Genomic DNA, 18,864 nt, shown 5'->3' on the forward strand with positions numbered 1-18,864 from the left:
AGTCAGAAGCGACACAGCAGCATACAGCAACATCAGCAACAACCCAGAAAAAGAAAACGGGGACGAAACATAGTCGGGTTAGTTAACAACGGGCATCTAAGTGGGGGGATTCTAGTTCCTGCTTTTACTTTTCTGTTTTTTCCAAATGTTCTGTGAATCTTTATTACTTTTATGGTGAAATATAGAATACATTTTAATTTTTAAAAATTAAAGAAAATTAAAGAAGAAACATAAGCAACCAAGAAAAAGAATGGGGGAAGAACTCCGAGGACTGAAACAGACTTGAACTTCATAGCAATTTTTTCATGTTGCAAACAATACAGAAAAAACATCCTTCCTGGGACTGAAGGCTTGCAGATGAAATGGCAGACCCAGTAAGACGGCCACTGCCAGAAATGAACTCCTGGACAGTCACCACCAACCCTGCCGCCACCTTCACGAGAAGTTACCTTTGCAGAGAAGCGATATAGTGAAGGGATTAAAAAAAAAAAAAAGAAAAAAAGAAACCCGTTGCCCTTGAGTTGATTCCAAGTCATAGCGACCGTACAGGACAAAACAGACCTCCCCCATAGGGTTCCCAAGCAGTGGCTGGTGGATTCAAACTGCCTACCTTTTGGTTGGCAGCCGAGCTCCTAACCACTGTGCCACGAGGGCTTTAGTGAAGGGATAGGACTAGCTTAACCTGGCCTGTGTCTGGAAGCATGGTAATGGGGGTCATAATTGGATTGCCTTTGCATATCTCCAGTGTGAGAGACTACATAACCGAGTCAATGCTTGACCACTCCCTCGGCTAACGCGATGTTGCTATCTTGGTGCAGTCAGGTATGGGATGTCTGTCTCCTAACAGCGAGTAAAGCATGGACCTCAGGAAAGAAAGTCTGAAAATGCCAAAAGCATTATGAAATTAAAATTGTAAATCAGGATCTTGGTGGAGGTTCTCAACGTTCCTGTTTGCCCTGCAACTGAACGAGTCTTGCCCTGACAGATACTCCTGAGATCCAGGCAGTGCGGTACTCTTGCCCCTTCACCACTGTTGAAACAAAAGCAGTCTTGAATTGCGTAACAGATGTTTCAAGCACCTGACGTTTCTGGGGCAGAAGATTAATTCTTGCCTCTGCATCAAGGTAAGATCCATTTGAAGTCTACTTCCAAAAGAATATGGCGTTCGGCACATCACTAATACTAGGTCACCTGCCCGTCCCACCTTTGAAAGAAAACAAAGCTCCTTGGAAAACATGCTGTAATAAGCAGGTTGGCTTCAAACTCTTTTTTTTAAACATCAGTGCTGACAATTGGCTAATACCCAGACCCACTTTTACACAAAGCTTCCTAGGGCATGTGGTTGCATTTCCTGAGAAAGGAAATAAGAAAGGGCTGAGATTGGCTTAATTTGACCTACCTTGAGTCCAGAAGTGTAATGATGGGGATCATGGCTATACCCCCTTTGCAAATTCCTAAAATAGCCACCTCTTTGGACCATCTCTTTTCTGCTCCAGTTCTAGGCTGTGACCAAGGCATGTACACAGCGCCACCTCTGGGTGAAGTCTGGTACTTTTCAGCTTCCTAGCCCAAAATCATGGGGAGGGAATGTCCAAATTTTGGGGGCAATGAATCCAGTTAAGAGCCCTCTCAGAGGATGAGTGGAACAGTATCATGGGACAGGCTGCCAGGAGGTGCCCAAGGTCTCTATCAGATCCCAGGGCGTTAAACCAGAATGGACACTATTTATTAGGGATTGGGGGAGAATGGGATCTCATCTCAAATGAGGAAGGTTTGAAATGAGAAAAACATCATCAAGTGCTGGGGGACAAAGCACAATTCCTCTTATGGAGTGAGGGGTCCATACTTCTTGGAAAAGGGCACACACAACAGGAATGGGGCTGATGGAGCAAGTGCCTGAGGAGCACAGGAGGTCTGCACCACTGCCTTCTCAGACCAGACCAGAGATCAGAGCTGGACCGGGGGAACTACGTTTGCAACATAATTTGATCCACTGTCTGGGCAAGAGAGAATGTGAGGAAATAGGGCAGTGGATGAATCAGGCTGTGCTTGGTGCATGGAGGGCTCAGTAAACACTTTGTTGGGTAAATGAACAAGGCTGCTGGAAGGGAGGAACTTGTTGCCCAGGGGCAGCCTCCTCCTCCTATTCTGAGTCCCTACTACTCAAGGAGTAGTTGCTGCTCCTCCTGGCCTGCCAATCGTCACTTTCTGACTGGGATTGTAAAGTGGAGGCAGGGAGGCCTCTGACACAGGTGGTGGCCCCTGGGCAAGTTCTAAAGCCCAGTCCATGGGCACAGCATCACTCTACATCTGCGCCAGACTGGGTGCTAGGAGGTGGACAGCGAGGGGTCAAGCCACTGTTGCCAATGACTGAATGCTGTTCTTACCATTGGAGGGGGCGGGTGATGAAACATTATCTAGGGACAGTGCGGGGTGGTACACATTTATTCTGAGTCTGGTCGTAAATCTCACACCCCAGACCAGAGATAGCCGACAGTGACGTGTGGCTGCAAGCAGTTGGAGAGGGATGAGCTAGGTAGTCCGTGGACTGTCCATTCTGGTGCACAAAACCACTCTGGACAGGAAGTACAGTGCCCCAGTGGGCCACTCAGAAGCACTGAGGCCACATGCATCTTCACAGACACCAGGGCAGTTCCCATCTGGAGCTTCTAAAATCCTGGGTACTGATCTGGGAGCCAAGCCCTGTTCCAACAAGTCATTGTGACTCCAGACTCTGCCAATCTCAAGCACCTGGAGCTGGTGTCAAGGTAGCATGGGGCTGAAAAGGGGCCTCAGGCTGGCACAGAACGGCCCCAGGGGTCTAGGGGCTTTAGGGTCTGTGATCCTTTCTTCGGAGTTTGTGTCCTGCCTGGGACCCCCGCTGGGCAGCTTTCACCAGGCCTTTGAACTGTCCCTGTAGCTTCACCTTCTTCCTGTGGGGACAAATAAAAATAGAAGGGTCACACCTCACTGAGAACAAGTGGCCCTTCCCATAATGTCAAGACGCCTCACCCCAGCGCCAGCAGGGACGGGGAGGCAGAGGCACTGCCCAGTGGGCAGCATGTGGACTGGGAAGCCGCATGCGCAGCCCCAGCTTCCACCTGGTTCCCTCTTGATTTTGCCGTTCCACTTCAGGCACAATCCCCCAGGAAGTGTCCCTCCCTTGCGGTACCTCCCCAAGTGTATGTACAGAGATGGTCAAAGCTCATGCTATCCACCCATCCTCCCATCTGAAGGTAACGTTTCTTCAGCAAAGCATGTTTGTGATTGAAGTTTAGAACATCAATTCCTTATATGTGTATTAGTTCCAAAGCTCTCTGGAATATGCTATCTCATGTGACCCTCACACCTGCCCCCTAAGAGCCCTAGTGAATTAATGGCCAAAAGTTGGAAACAACTCTAACTTCTCACTAATAAGGGATTTGTTGTTGGATGATGTTGAGTTGATTCCAACTCACAGAGACCTCCTGTGATAGGGTAAAACTGCCCCATAGTGTTTTCTTGGCTATCATCTTTAGAGAAGCAGATGTCCAGGTTTATTTCTGGTGGAGCTGCTGGGTGGGTTCGAACTGCCAACCTGTCGGTTCACAGCCAAGTGCTTAACCACTGCACCACCAGGGCTCCAATAAGGGAAGGTCAGAAAAGCAAATTACACAAAGAGAGAAGAAACGATGATTGTGTGGAGCACAGATACCGGGAAATGGTTGTTGTTAGGTGCCGTTGAGTCACAGAGATCTTACAGGACATAGCAGAACTACCCCATAGGGTTTCCTAGGCTATAATCTTTACAGGAACAGATTGCCAGGTCTTTTCTCCCATGGAGCTGCTGGCAGGTCCGAACTGCCAACCTTTCAGTTAGCAGCTGAGTGCTTAACTATTGCAACCCCAGGGCTCCTTGAGAAATGTTTATATGACATAATACCATGCTAAACAGCAGTTCATGTCATGACATGTACACACCAAGTACATGTAGGTGCATGTTAAAAAATAAAAATAGAAAACTGGAAGAGACTTGAGCAACTGAGTTGAGAGTTTAATGAGAATGAGGCCCTCCTTTCCTCTGAGTACTGAGCTCCCTACCGCCAGCTGCTAGCCCCAGCACAAAAGCGTACCTGCGGTTGAGCTTGGTTCTGTTGAGGGGGATGTAGGCATAGGGGTCAAGCCGACCTTTCTTCTTCACGTCACCCTTTGCTTTCTGCTCATCCAGAGAAACAGAGTCAGCTAGGAGTGTGGGGTTCCCCTGCTCCCCCCACCCCCCCAATCTCTCCCAACTTGACAGGGCCGTTACCTTCCCCTTCATTTTCTGCCTTAGGTGGTGCCAAAGAGCTCCAGGAGCCCTGGAAGGCCATTCAACAAGTCTTCAGCTAGATGCCAACTAGACCTCAGTGAGCTCCCTCCCCACTTCCTCCGTCTGGCTTCACCCATAAAGGGACCTCTTGAGGACGGTGATGGGCACAGCTGCCCTCACTCTTTCCCAGATGCTCTGCCTGGGCTGCAGGGCCTCCTCTTTGCCCTCCTGGCACCATCCAGCACCAGGAGACCCCTCTCCCCCACCCTCAGCTCTTACCTTGGCCTTGTATTCAGCCCCAGGCGTGGCTTTCTTGGCCAGAGGGCGATGGATGCCAGAGCCTCCAGCTAGAAGGAGAACAGAGATCAGGCAGAGGCAGGGCAGCCTCCTCCTCCAACCCTGAGACCTGAAGAAGGGATGGGCACCTTCTCTTCAGAGAGTGGCTGGGAACAGGTAGGGAAATGCAGGAACTTGGCTCTGTCTCCTGCCAACCAAGGACAAAGACCTTCCTCGAGGAGGGACTGTCCAGGGATTGGACAATTAGCCCACTGGGCTCCTCAGGTCAACCCAGAATCCTGAGAGACCTCTATCAGTGACCTGTAAAACATATGTATTCTCCACTAACAAAATATTTCACGCCCTCCACAGCTATACCTGCGCTGTTTGTTCTCAGAGAAAGAACATGAGCTTTGAGGTCAGACAGATCCAAGTTCAACTCCCAGTTCTGCCACTTAACAGCTCCAACCTAAGGCAAGTCTCTTAACTTTCTGCCACTTCTTAGCCTCATCTGTAAAATGAGACACTTTGGAGTTTTCAAAGGCTTTCACACCCCTTATATCATTTGTGCTTCACACCAACACTGTGAGAGAGAAAAGCAGGTATGCATCCCACCGTACAGATGTGAGAACTGTGGCTTAGAGATTAGGGTGCCTGCCCAAGGTCATGGGTAAACATTTCCAGTCTGGACTCCCACAGTCGTGGATGGAATCCTACAATGCTGACACAGGAGGACTCCTGAGACAGGGAAGTAGAGGCTCATAGTGTGACTTGGCCAACAGCACACAGCTAAGCAACAGCTGGGCAAGTAGTCCTGAGCCCAGGCCTCCTGCCTCCTCGTCTGGTACTACTGCTCCTGCACCACATCACTTCAGAGCAGAAGTGAGCTGGGCCCTGGCATGTGCGGCCCCAGAAGGAGGGGCTGTGAGGTTCTCCAGCCAGGTTAGGATGCTGGGGCTCTGAGGACAAATTGCTGCTGGAATCAGGGCATTCCCATGGGAGGCCCTGGATCTCCAGATGCACAAGGGCTCTGCTGCAAGGGCTTGGGGGCAGGGGCCCTGCAGGGGCTGCCCTAGGAGGGAGGAAGGGAGCTGAAGAGCAGAGGTCTCCTGCAGCATTAAGCAGCTACTCTAGGGACAGGGACAGCCTGGGGGCCCAGAGACAAATGCTAAGGGAACCTCTCAGCCAGGCCCAATCCCAACCCTCCCAATTCCACTCTTAACACAGGCCAAAGTGGCTTCTCCACACCCAGACTGACTCAGGCCTGCGAGCCTCATGGGAGGCCTGGGTGGAGGACAGGAGAAGGCTCGGGCTTTCTGGAGGGCTGGAGGGTTCCATGCACAAATCTCTTAACCCTCATGCTTCTCCTCACCCCTTTGCCCCCAGGCCTTGTCACCCCCCCAGCAGTCTTGGGTGATATACCAGCCAACCTTCATGGGTGCCAACTGAGTGCAGCCAGGTTGTGCAACGTCACAGCTCTGCCGCCCTCCCCAGAACTCCCTGCCCAGTGCAGGTGATGGGCCAGCATGTCCCAAGAGAGAAGACAAGAAGCCTCACCTTGGTACTGAGGGGGCATCTCCAGCTCCTCGTCGTCAGCCTCTTGGCGCCGCTTAAGCTTCTGGTGCTTTTTCTATAAAGAGCCCAACAAGAAGTTAGCGAACAAGGGCACGTGACCATCTTCATTAATGACGACAGTGAAGGCAGCAGTCACCTGCACTGAGCATGAAAGGCCCTCTGCTAAGCACTCGACCCCCAACTGACAGCTGAAGAAATGAAGGCTCAGGGCAAGCAACTGTTCAGATCACACAGCTAAGAAGTGCAGAGGGGAGGCTCCAGCCAGGTCTGACTACAGAGCGGGTCTCCACTGCTTGGCCTCTCTGCACCAAACCCACCCCTCATCCTGCCTGGGCACCCCAACCCTCAGCTTGTTGTTAGGTGCCATCAAGTGCTTCAGAGTGACCCAAGCCCCCTACCCCCCAGAGCCATCACATACTCTCCTCCACACGTGCACCTACAACCCCTGGACTGCCCACCATGCACGTCCTTGAGGACCCACCAAGCACTCAGGAAGCAGGGTAGGTGGTGTGGGAATGGGGGAAGGGTGTGGGGAATGATGAGAAGGAGGCTTAGGTCCAAGGCCCCCACCCTCCACTCAGCAGGAATTACTCACACTCCGGACACCCATGTCTTCCATCAGGTCAGCCATCTCCTCCTCCTCACCTGGAAGGTGGGGCCAGAAGGAAGAGAGGCCTGTGAGCGTGCAGGCAGCCCTCCTGCTTTCCCAAAGCCCACCCTTTCCTCCAGACTGCTTCATCCTCCTGTTTGCAACCTTCCTGCCAACACTTTGGCTAGACGCTGTGCAGGGACAGGAAGAAGTATGAGACTGAGCAGTCGGAAGGAAGACAAACTCAAGCAAAGTCAACCGACAACCAAAAGACGTCAAAAGAGCATGTGACTAAGGGCCAAGGACTGAGCAACTCCTGGGCTTGGCAGGAGTTCCCGGGAACAAGGCCCGAAACCTGGGGAGCTGGGGAAAGGTTACAACGGACTTGAGCTGGGTCTTAAAGAGTGGGGAGGGTTTGGAGAGGCACAAAGAAGGGGAGGGGCATTCTCAGTAGCAGGAACAGGTGAGCAAGAGGGAGTGAGGAACCTGGAAAGGATAAGGGGTGAAAACAGAGCAATGAAGAGAGCAGAGGAGCAAACAGTGACAGCACACTGACGCCAACATGTGGACAACTGTGACCCCACTGCACCTGCATGACCACCCTACGAAGCAGGTAGCAGTACCACGCCCATGTTGAAGTGTGGAAACTGAGGCACAGAAAGGTTAAATCATTGCCCAGAGTCACACACCTGGTAAGTCAGGTGGCCAAGATCCACATGCTAGCGGCCTGGCTCCAAAGTCCCAGTAACCCCCTAGCTGTGCTTGCAGAATGACGCGAAGTCACACGAGTAGCTGGAAATGTGAGTGGGCAGCCCGGGCGCACTGGCTGCCTCAACGCCCCTGGCGCTGGGGAGCAGTGAGAGCACTGGGGAGGAGGCCTCTGTGAGTAAAGGCCTGGAGTGTGCAGCGGGAACTGAACAAAGAGGGAAGACAGGTGTTTTCTAGAAGTCCGAGGCTTTTATGATTCAAAGGCTGGATACATGGAGACAGGGAGCAGGAAAAGCTAAAGAGGACGTCAAGATGTCATGCCTGGTGAGCCCTGGACAACGTGAGACAATGAAATCAGGAAGTTGGGAGGGCCTCTTTCTACCTCTACATGACCTTCAGGGCCTCGGGCGAGTTTGCATTTAAAAAAAAGGAAGGAAAGGAGAACAGAACACAGGATAACAGAGTACATCACATATGGTAAGGGGAAGTACTGTTTCGTGACCATTTTGCTTGCATGATACATATACTGTGTAAATGGCTGGGCTGCAACATAACAGATTTCTTACTGTGGTCAAAAAGGTTTGAGAAACTCAGAAAGTTTGAGAAAGTTACCTTAGAAGCTCCTTCTATCTGTTTTCACCTTTGTTTCCCCAACAAATGATCAATGAATAAATGAATGAAAGAGTGAATGAATGAACGAGTGTGGGCCTGGCCCAGGCCAGAAGCAGTGCAGTCCAGGACGGACAGACAGCCCCACCTTTAGTGCCGTCCTCTTCCTCCACCTGGTCGCCGTCGTCCGTCTCCCGGATGATCAGCCGGCCATCGGCGCTCACCTTGAAGCCGTGGTCCTTCTTCTTGCCCCGGCCTGGCCCAGGCTGAGTGGCTGAAGTGGCAGAGTGTGGGGTGAGGAGGTGGAGGGCCCGCCCAGCCCACTCAAACCCTTATCATGACCAACAAGCCTGATCTGTGTCCCAGAACAGTGTACAGCATGTGAGGGGTGCCCACTGGCCTGCCATGGAAGCCCCCATCTGCTTCCCTCAAGAACCTGGCACAAGTCAGGCCTATTCTCAGAGCAGAAAAGCCAGCACTCCTTGCTTACCTAGGACTCGCTGGGCCACCTTGGGGTCTAGGAAGTTGAGGGGCTCATCCCCGCCACCCTCCTTCAGCCATGCCCTGCTCCTCTGTCGAGCCAGCTTCCGCTGCTCCTTGCCCCGGCTCCTTTCCTGCTTCTCATCATCTTCCTCATCCTCTGAGTCAGCCAGAATCTCCTCAATGCTGAGGACAGAGATACCCCAAGTCAGGGCGCTCCCAGGAAGGGCAGGGGCAGGAGGTCACAGAGGAGGGACTTGGTCACCCAGCCTGGCCCCTTCTCTGCAGGACCATGCTGGGCACTGCCTAAGCAGGCTCCAGGATGGGGTAGGCCAGGTTGCCATGAGCCCTGCTGTGGGTCTCACCTGTCGCCTTTGCCCTGGGCGGGCTCCTCCTCTTCATCTTCCTCCTCCTCCTCCATGGCAGCCTGGTTCAGGGAACGCTGCCTCTTGGCCCGGGTCTCGGCTTTCCGGATGTTTACCAGGACTTTGTGGTACTCCACAGGCAGCAGCCGCTTCACTAGCTCAAATCTGAGAGTGGCAAAGAGGGGCAGTGAGGGGCACTGGCCAGAGAGCACTACCCAGGGGCAGGGGGTCACAGGGGAGGGACTTGTCGCCCAGCCTGGCCCCTTCTCTGCAGGGCCCTGCTGGGACCAAAAACCCCTCCACTCCTCTGCTATTCAGTGCACAGACCCAAACTTGCGGATGAACTTGGTGAATAGGTTCCGCAGCTTCATACGGAAGTGCCGCCGCATGTCATCTGAAAGCTTCCCGATGGCTTCCATCTGCCAGGCCAAGAACAGGTCTCAGGGGGGTGAGCCTTCTCCCCGACCCGCCTGCTCAGTGCCATCCAGACCAGGGTCGGGGTGAACCTTCTCCCCAACCCGCCTGCTCAGTGCCGTCCAGACCAGGGTCAGGGGGTGAGCCTTCTCCCCGACCCGCCTGCTCAGTGCCGTCCGGGTCAGGGCCGGGGGGTGAGCCTTTTCCCCCACCTGCCCACTCAGTGCCGCCCAGACCAGGGTCGGGGTGAGCCTTCTCCCCCACCTGCCCACTCAGTGCCGCCCAGACCAGGGTCGGGGTGAGCCTTCTCCCCCACCTGCCCACTCAGTGCCGTCCAGACCAGGGTCAGAGGGTGAGCCGTCTCCCCCACCTGCCCACTCAGTGCTGTCCAGACCAGGATCGGGGTGAGCCTTCTCCCCCACCCGCCCACTCAGTGCCGTCCAGACCAGGGTCAGGGCAATCGGATCCTGCTCCTGGCTCACCCCTCAGTGCAATCACACTTCCATAATCTGGGCAGCACCCCATCTTTCCCCTAAGCCTTCCTTCATGACACAGTCCTTGACCACCCCACCAAGATTACAGCTTCAGAATCGTTTGAAGAATCTTTACACGCATGATCTCACTAGATCCTCAGAACAACCCAATGAGGTAGATGCTATCCTTATCCCCAAATTACAGATGAGGAAACTGAGGCACAAAGGGTTAAGTGGCCACAGTGGCAGAGGCAGGAGTCTAGGCCAGGTCACGCCCAGGTTCCTCCTTCTCGGTTCCATGCTTCCCGATTATTGCACTGCCTTATTCTCTGGCTGGCTGCTCTTGAGCCTTCATCCTGCCTGGTTTGGGTCACATGGGCAACAGCCACCCATCTGTAGCAGGTTTTGTTATCAGCAGTGTCTCTCAGCGGGGTTGGGGGATAGGGCTGCTCTGCCCTAAGGGATCAGACCCCTTAAAGGGCTTTTTCTAAATATTACTATGCCCCGTTACAGATTACGGCTCTGGCCGTTACCTGTGTTTCGTCCCAGTTAGGCTGCAGGCCCTGGAAGGCAGGGGCAAGATATCCTGACTCTCACCTGCCCCTTCCTGCCATGACCCAGGGCCAGCCTCAAAGAAGATATGCAAGAGGGACTTGGAGGTCTGAGGGGACTCAACCCAGCTGAAAACGGGAAACTGAGGGTTTGGAGGACAGTCCCAGCTTGCCGAGAGCCTGATGCCTCTGGGTTAGGCTCCCCTTGGGTGGGAGGGGGCCATGGCCCTAATACTAAGGGGCTCTTCTGACCTTTCTGCAGCCTGAGCAGGGGGTGTCCAGAGGAGCTTCCTTGAACCAGGAAGGTCAAAAGGCAAGACAGAAAAAAAAAAAAGCAGGATGGGGGGCCCTGCAGGAGAGCCCTGAGCCTTGGGTTCTGGTCCCGGCACTGCTGCTGACCAGCAGTGACCTCAGGGACTCCCTGCCTCTGTCAGCCTCTGCTTCCTATCTGCAAAACAAGGGGTGGCCCCGCTCACTAGTCTTTGGATCCCTGGAGGGGCCATGGGGCTAGTGAGAGGCAGCCTAGGCACTGCATCTTCTCTCACCTTGCCAGCTCCCCTTCCAGGGCTCCTGCACCACCTTTTGTTGCACAAAGTAGTTAGTGGCTAAAAAACTGAAAATGTTTGGGACTCGCTGGGCTGGAGGCTGGCAGCCAGAAGGCCGTCTGGCCACTGAGAGGAAGAGGCACTCACCACCAGCTGTACATGCTTGGCCAGGTGCGCCACGTCCGTGACCACCACCACCACCTTGATGAAGCCCAGCGCCGATTTGACGACGTCACGGGTGCGGGAGGCCAGGAGCAAGCACACGTTCTTCAGCAGCTGCTCTACCATGCTGGTCCCCATCAGGCCTGGGGTTGAGAGAGGGCCAGTGTCAGAGCCACCACCCAGACCAACACCCCCTCTTGCTATACCGCCTGCCCCTCCCAGGCCAAACAGTAGGAGCTAACATTTTGGGGACTTCCCACGTGCCCAGCACAGTTCTTATCACTTTCCATGGAGGAGCTCCTTTTGTCCTTTAACCACCCTATGAGGTAGGTGCCATTTTTCTACCCCATTTTAGAGATAAGAAATTGAAGTTCCAAGGAGTTAAGAAAATACTGAATTTTATGTAAGTATACACGTGTGTGTGCGTGTATATACATATATGTATATATTTTTTAAAATTAAAAACTTGTTTTGTATATACATATATGTATATATTTTTTAAAATTAAAAACTTGTTTTGTATATACATATATGTATATATTTTTTAAAATTAAAAACTTGTTTGCTATCTCACATGGTTGGTAAAAGGAAGAACCAGGACTAAAATCCCGGCATCTGATTTGGTTAGTCTATGCTCCTGACCACTTCCTGATGTAGCACACGGCAGCTAACCTGCATGGCTGCTTCGCAGGGCAGGGCTGAGTGGGGGGCCTTAGCCTGGCCAGAAGGGGCAGGAAGACAGAGACTGTAGGAAGCAAGTGGCCTTGGGTCCAGCTCTTCTTCCTCCCTCCTGTGGCCTTTCCTCCGTTCTAGAGGCTACCCTGTCTTGACCTTTTTTGGACAGTTTCCTACCCTGAGGGCTTCCCAGGCCTTCAAGGAACGAAGCAATTACCTTTAAACTCGAAAAGGAGGTGGGTCAGGGCCAGGATGCTGCAGCTGACCATAGTCACAGCGCCCACGAGGCCAGGGTATATCAGGACAAGGTAGCGCTGCAGGGCCTCTGGGGGGCAAAGACCAGGATGGTGTCATACCAGGACAGAGCTCACCCACACACACCATCCTGGGTCGCCCAAGGAGGGGATCCTGGGCCACAGAGGAGCAGCCTTCCCAGGTCCAGGACGAGGGAGTTCACCCCACTTTTTCTCTTTGACCGGTGACTCTGAGGGGTGCCTGCCCACCTCAGCCATGAACAGACTGTACTCCCCCAGTGCCATGTCACCTGGACCTCACCTTCCTGATTCGAGCCAAACCGCAGGAACGCGTGGCCCATCTCCACCAGCAGGGCAAAGGCGTTCTTCCGAGCCCCCACCGACACCTCCTTGGTGCACAGGATCACCTGGCCCAGACAGCCTGTGAGCACACCTCCCGGAACCCACCCACCCAGGGTTTGCTGCCTGAGGCAGAAGAGGGCCAGGTAAGGGCACCTATGGTCCCGGGGCAGAATCGAGCCCCTCCCCACCCCAAGTCCTACCCTTCCTTGGCCCTCAGAAGCCACACTCCAGGGAACCCTAAGACACACCAGTACCCCCTCCTGCACCCCTCACCTCTGGAACGAGGGCGGCAATGAACTCCTCATGCTCCGCTGACAGTTTCTTCACAATGTGTATGAGGCACTTCAGACGGGGCTGCGGGACGGGGGGACAACAGTTAGGGCTCCTCCGTGCCAGCCCCCCCAGCTGCTCCTCTCCCGGCATCGCCCTCCCTCCCCACCCCGGGCAGAGAGGGCGGCCCGGAGCCCCACCCTCTTGGCCGGCGAGGACGTGCTCCGCAGTGAGTCCAGGAGGGTCTGCTTCAGGTCGTCCAGGTGGCTGTGCACAAAGCGGGCCGCAGGGCCCCGGGGGCTGGCGCACACCTCCTCCAGCACACGGTAGGCCTTCTTCTGTACCCCGTGTACTTTGCTCTGGGAGGGAGCAAAGCAGTCAGAGGTGGGTGAGGAGGGGGCAGGGGCTGTACCATCTACCCCCAACCCATTCAGTAACATTTACAGACACATTTTCAGAGCATCCATCATGACTGTGGCCAGCCCTGGAGGGGATTCAGAGAAGAATCTGGCCTTGCCCTGCTGGAGCTAAAGAGTCTGATGAAGCCAGCAGAACATGGACAGAGACTAACTCCTGTGCCAGGCACTGGGGACACTGCAGCGAGTGAGCCCAATGCGGCCTCCAAGCACTGCACTCACCCACTCCAAGCAGCATACACCCAGCAGCATGAACTCCCCGTGCCTGAAACACACAGGAACTTTGCACCTGCTCGTCTTTGTAGCTAGAGCACTTTCTCGCTCCTCCTTTGCCTGACTAACTTCCTGCTGTTTCAGTGTAGCTCTGTTGCCCCCGGACGCCTTTCCTGAGGTTAGGCAGTCCTGCCCTGGACTTCTGGGTTTGCTTGCATGCTCCCCCCAGAGCACGTCTCATGCTGCTTGGTAACTGCTTATTAATCAGCCTTGGTAAGGGCTTTCAGGAGCCCCTGCTGAGCTGTGCTTGCACAGTGGTTGGCCGCACTGGGCAGGGTGAGCATTTCAAGCAGAGGGCCTAGCACGTGGAAAGGCACAGAGGGGCCTGCTATATCTGAGACTCTTAAAAGCAGCCTAATGGGGCAGAAGTGGTAGTAGGGGGCAAAGGAGGACGAAGATTGGGTTAGTCTGAGACGGGCCTAGTGAGAGAGCCCAGCAAAGGAGCCTGGCCTCCATTCTACAAAAGAAGTCTTAACAGGTTAAGGCCTGAGCTCAGCTGTGTAGTTTAATCACCCTGGCACCTACATGACAGATGGGCCAGAAGATACAAGGGGAAGCCACTCCAGGAGAAAGCAGATGAGGGCCTGGTCTGGAGCAGCAGCAGAGGATGAAGAGGAGAAGGCAGGCCCTACCTTCCCAGGGATCCCCATCTCCCCATACACAGGTGTGTTGTGGGGACTCTGGGCCTCCCAGCTCACCTCTAGGTAGGGCCGGATGGTGGAATACAGCTTGCTGATTGCAGCTTCGTCAGCATGAGGAGCCAAGGCCACAACCAGGTCCAGAACAGACAATCTGCTCAGGGGCAGGAGACAAGGAGAGGGTTGTAGGGTGCTGGAGAAGAGTACAGACTATCAGTGTCTCCAGTCTTCTGCTAAGGGGGTGGTCGAAGTCAGCATGAGAAGGACAAGAGGCTGCTAAGAAGCCTGTGAACAATAATCCCAGCGGGCACCTAACTGAGCGGTCACAATGTACCAGGCACCGTTCAAGGTGCTTTACATGTGTTAACTCCTTCAATTCTCATGGCTATCATGACCATTTTATAGATGAAGACACAGAAACAGAGAGGATAAGTAACTCGTCCAAGGTCACACAACCCGTAAGTGGTGGAGCTGGGATTTGATCCTGGGCCGCATGTCTCCAGGGTTCTTGTTCTTCCCCAGTAGGCTATAAGCCTTTCCAGGAGAAAGAAGTCAGTCAGGCCTCATGATAGAGCTATAACATTCAGTATTTCAAGACTTCCCCAAATCATTCCAGAAAGAAGCCACAGGGCTTCTGCCAGGCACACCTCCAGCCCCCTGGGCTGCCCCAGCTCAAGTGGGGAAGCTCTGAGCACATTACCTGGTGAAGTCAGAGCTGGCAGGGTCAAGTACCTTCTCACTGGCTTTTTCCAGGAAACCATTCACCAACTGGCAACCCCAAGGGGATGAGAAAGAGAGGGGTGTTGGGGAAGAGAGAGATACAGAGAAGCAGCAGCAGGTCCCAGAGTTGTCCCACCTTTCCAGGCCATTGATATTCAGAAGCCTCCAACCCAGCCCAAGCCATGGCCACTAGTATCCAGTCCTCTGTTCTCCATGTGGCAGAAACCCAAATGAGCCCCAGGTGGTAGGTTCTCAGCCTTTCCCACATGCCCAACCCAATACTTGCCTACCTGAGAGCATTCCTCCACCCCTCCACCAGCTTACCTGAGGCTCGGTTATGGTGAGGTAAGTCTTGATAGTTTCAAGCACAGTCCGGCGAGGGGCTGGGGTGTCCCCGGCGGCAACAGGCTGCCCATACAGGTTAAAGAGGATTGGCAGGAAGTTCTTGGCAAAGCGGCTCACTTCGGCTTGGTCGGCCTCTGGTAGAAGGACCAAAGTTGCATGAAAGGGGCAGTTGCCATCCCCTGCCAGAGGCCACCAGGCTGCAGCCTGCAGCATCTTTTTGGGGGACCTTGTGGCAGGACCTGGGAGCCCTAGTTTTAGGTTTCCCTGTGACAGGAGAGGCTGAGGCCAGGGCACAGAAAATGAGGTACCACAGTGATCTATGCTCCTCCACGGCTCCTGTCCCAGGGCCAGCATTGTGCCAGCCACAGAATAAAGCTTTTGATGTCACCAAATAAATCCACAGCAACTGTCAGCACACTGGCAGCGAAGATGAGAGCTGGGGCAGTTTTCAGCCCCCTACTAACTCCTTGGGTCCTTGCAAAGGATGAAATCAAGAAGCTACTTTCTTTGGCTCTGCCTAGCAGTGAGCAGTGGTATTTTTAAATACCAGGCCAGGGGCACCCATGTCATCCCAGTCACCTGCCCTCTCACCCCAAGCCGACACATACCCGCCTCACAGCCCTTGGTGATGAGGGTGCGCAAGGCCTGACACACCGTGACCCTCAGGTCTGGACGCTCGCTGATGGCTGTGCCCAGTGTCCGTGCCAGCCCTTTGAAGGAGGTGGCCACGTCTGTGGGCCTCGTGCAGAACCCAGGCAGGAGGGTCCAGATCTGGGGAGGAAGGTGATGGTCAAGGAGAGTGACACCTAGCACCCCACGCCCTGTACTACCCACTCATGCCGCGCCACACCCTGCCCCGTACCTGCCACTGGAGTGTATCGTAGATCTTGGACTCCACTGTGCTGCCCACCTGGGCTAGCTCCATTGCTGGAGTGTGAAACAAGGACACACAGCGTGACCCAGGGCACCCTCCTGGCCAACGGCATCATTTTACCAAAACCAAAAGCCTAGCGACGAGGTTGGATTATCCATATATTGTTTTGTAACCATGTTTCACTTGACAATAAATAGAAGTTGCTAACGTGTATCGAGCTGTTTCTATGTGCCAGGCTGTGTAACGTGCACTTTCTATGCATTATTTCATTTATTCCTCACAACATCGCAATTTTCCTCCAAGTCTTATAGGTGAGCAGACCCAGGGAAGTTATACAGCTTGCCCAGAGTCACCACACTGTGGAGTGGCTGAGCTGGGGTTTGAATCTAGTCTGTTTGGCTCACCATATACTACACACATCCATTCCCCATAATGGTCTCTTTTCTTTCTTTATAATGACTACATCATATCCCACAGTGGGGCTTTATCTTAACTAACTTAACCAGTACCTACTAAGGGACATCATGTAGGTTGCCTCAGAATTTCTGCAAGTATAAACCACACTGCAGTGAACTTCTTTGTGTATATATGAATCTGTGTGTGTCTATTTCCTTTGGCCAGAAACCTTCACGCAGTATTGCTAAGCCACAGTGTGTGTAATCGTAATCTTAAGAAAATTGCCAGTGCATACAGGTAACATTTTAACGACACACTTTGGGAGCTCATCTGTATTTTCTTTGATGGGCAGGCACATACTTCTTTTGTCAGAACAAAATGTTATTTATTTTTTAAATACCAGAAGAAAAAAATCTACAAATACATAAAAAGTGTAATTCCAATTTGGTAAAAAGACAATACTATTTTTACACATAAGAAAAAAATACATTGTGAATTCTAGTAATAATTATCTCTGGTGGGGGACAGAGTGGTTTACTTTCTTTTTTGAATATTTCCTGTATATTCTACAAATACATGCATAATCCTACAAAATAATGCTTGAAATAAGAATGGCACTACTGCCATTTGGGCCGCATAACTGTTGTGGTGGCTGTCCCGTGCACTGTAGGCTATTAATAGCATCCCTGGCCACTACCCACTAGAGGCCAGTAGCACCCTCCCTGAACCGTGACAACCAAAAATGTCTCCTATTGCCGGATGTCCCCTGAAGGGTAAAATCATCCCCATCAAGAATCACTGCCCTAGACCAGGGGTTGGCAAACTTTCTGTCAAGGGTCTATATTTTAGACTTTGCAGGCCATACAGTTTCTGTTGCAACTACTCATCTCTGCCACTATAGGGTGAAACAGCCACAGACAATATATAAAACACGTGTGGCTGTGTTGCAATACAACTTTATTTACAAAAACAGGCAGCAGGTAGGATATGGCCTGCAGGCCATAGTTTACACTAGACCCTCAACATCTAATGAAAACAAGAGCTCCTGGAGCCATTGCCTAGCCAGGAAAAGTACCCCAGTCCCTCTGCCTTTCCCTCATGTAGGCCTGAGTCTGCTAACACAGGGCACAAATAAACTAGAGGGTGCACAAAGAGACCAAGAATATGGGGACACAAGAAACCATGCCTCAAAAGGAGACGGGGGAGCCAAGGACAACTAGCCTGAAGAAAAGGCATCTCAGAGGGGACAATAACCATTTTTAAAAACTTAAGAATCCCCATTGTTGACTTCCGGGCCAACATGGCGCTATAGTCAGAAGCACCATGCCATCCCTCCGCAGCAAAGATCAGAAAAACTAAGTCAAACAGAGTCACACGTCAGTCCTGAAACCCTGACCATCAAATTAAAAGATAAAGAACTCAGCCAAGCACTGAATGGAATAAAAAACTAAGAACAGAGCGCGAGGAGAGATCCATGCAGAGGTCCCCTATCAGCTACCATAGCACGGATCCGCCATCTTGGACTCCTATCAGAGATCAGTGAACAGGAGGTACAAGAAAGCAGCTTCATGGAGCTTCCAGCAGGAGACAGAACAACTGGTAACCCATGATATAGGCCTTCCCACCCCCCACCCTTCTTCACCCCCATTTAGCCTCCTCTGCTTCCTGCAGGCACGGTCTAATGGCCAGGAAGCACAAGCTTCTCCCTAGTGCCGCTTGGATTCCACTCGCTCGCACAAGGCAGCTCCCTGAGTGCCATCTGTTGGCTGCTGATGTTGCTTTTTCCCGCTTCTTTAGATTTCTTCCTTACCTCTCACCACCTCCCCCTCCTTTCTCTCAAATACCTGGCTCCGTGCGCCATCTTTGCTTCTTCCTGAAAGGCTGCGTAACACTGCTCAACTGTGAAACTGCTTCCCGGCCTGTGCCACCACACTGGTGGGACCCCAGGGCTTTTCTGTTTGTTTGTTTGCTCTGATTTGTTCTGTTTTGATTTGTTTGTTCGTTTTCTTTTTCTTTTTTCGCCTTAGGAGCCTCTTCTAGCCAGGCAGTACCGTGTGGCTTGGAAGCTCTTCCCTTAGTCTGCGCAGACACAGAGGGACATCCCTGGGGGCGTTTCTTTTTTCTAGGTTTTTTTTTTTTTTCATTTCTTTGTTTAGTTTTCTTCTCTCTCTTATTCCTTTTTGTCTTCATTTCCAGTTTCTCGATTTATTCATTTTTTTCTTTTACCCTTTTTCTTTTTCATTTTTGTTTTTCCCCATTTCTCAGTCTCTCATCTCTCCACTCCAATAGCAAGCTCCCTTAGCACTCTTTTTTGTTTGTGTGTATGTCTTTGGCTCCTGTTCCTCTCTCCTTTCTCTCATCTTTCCCATAGCCATCTTAGCTCCACACATCACAATCTACCCCCTCCATCCTGCCTACCTATACCGTGTGCTAAACATCACATTCCCAAGCAACATAAGCATGGGCTACTGGAACTGCCCTGCACTGATACCTGGTCCCAAATGTCAGCCCTGGTACGTGCCACAAAAAACCTATCCCAGCAAATCCCCTTCAGCTGGCCCTGCCCTGCTGTACCATACCTGAGTGACTGACCCTGCCCATTGGAGAAGGAGGTGAAAAGTATCAT

General features: G+C 52.6%; 1 protein-coding gene across 1 annotated transcript in view; it reads right to left on the reverse strand.

Moving 5' to 3' along the window:
- Positions 1-2,194: 2,194 nt before the first annotated feature.
- The window catches only part of RRP12 (ribosomal RNA processing 12 homolog), a 35,207-nt gene continuing 18,537 nt past the window's right edge, over positions 2,195-18,864 (reverse strand). Inside the window, exons 16-34 of the mRNA XM_004369984.2 lie at positions 15,831-15,895; positions 15,577-15,739; positions 14,948-15,102; positions 14,604-14,671; positions 13,964-14,057; positions 12,777-12,935; positions 12,580-12,660; positions 12,266-12,371; positions 11,928-12,035; positions 11,021-11,178; positions 9,218-9,309; positions 8,891-9,055; positions 8,536-8,711; positions 8,194-8,319; positions 6,735-6,784; positions 6,122-6,194; positions 4,568-4,635; positions 4,113-4,195; positions 2,195-2,933 (exon numbers count right to left, since the gene is read on the reverse strand). Of these exons, the coding sequence (XP_004370041.1) occupies positions 2,831-2,933; positions 4,113-4,195; positions 4,568-4,635; positions 6,122-6,194; positions 6,735-6,784; positions 8,194-8,319; positions 8,536-8,711; positions 8,891-9,055; positions 9,218-9,309; positions 11,021-11,178; positions 11,928-12,035; positions 12,266-12,371; positions 12,580-12,660; positions 12,777-12,935; positions 13,964-14,057; positions 14,604-14,671; positions 14,948-15,102; positions 15,577-15,739; positions 15,831-15,895 (2,093 nt within the window). The 3' untranslated portion in view covers positions 2,195-2,830. The remainder of the gene's footprint in view (positions 2,934-4,112; positions 4,196-4,567; positions 4,636-6,121; positions 6,195-6,734; positions 6,785-8,193; positions 8,320-8,535; positions 8,712-8,890; positions 9,056-9,217; positions 9,310-11,020; positions 11,179-11,927; positions 12,036-12,265; positions 12,372-12,579; positions 12,661-12,776; positions 12,936-13,963; positions 14,058-14,603; positions 14,672-14,947; positions 15,103-15,576; positions 15,740-15,830; positions 15,896-18,864) is intronic.

Source organism: Trichechus manatus, unplaced genomic scaffold, assembly GCF_000243295.1.
Source record: "Trichechus manatus latirostris isolate Lorelei unplaced genomic scaffold, TriManLat1.0 scaffold00007, whole genome shotgun sequence".
NCBI lineage: Eukaryota > Metazoa > Chordata > Mammalia > Sirenia > Trichechidae > Trichechus > Trichechus manatus.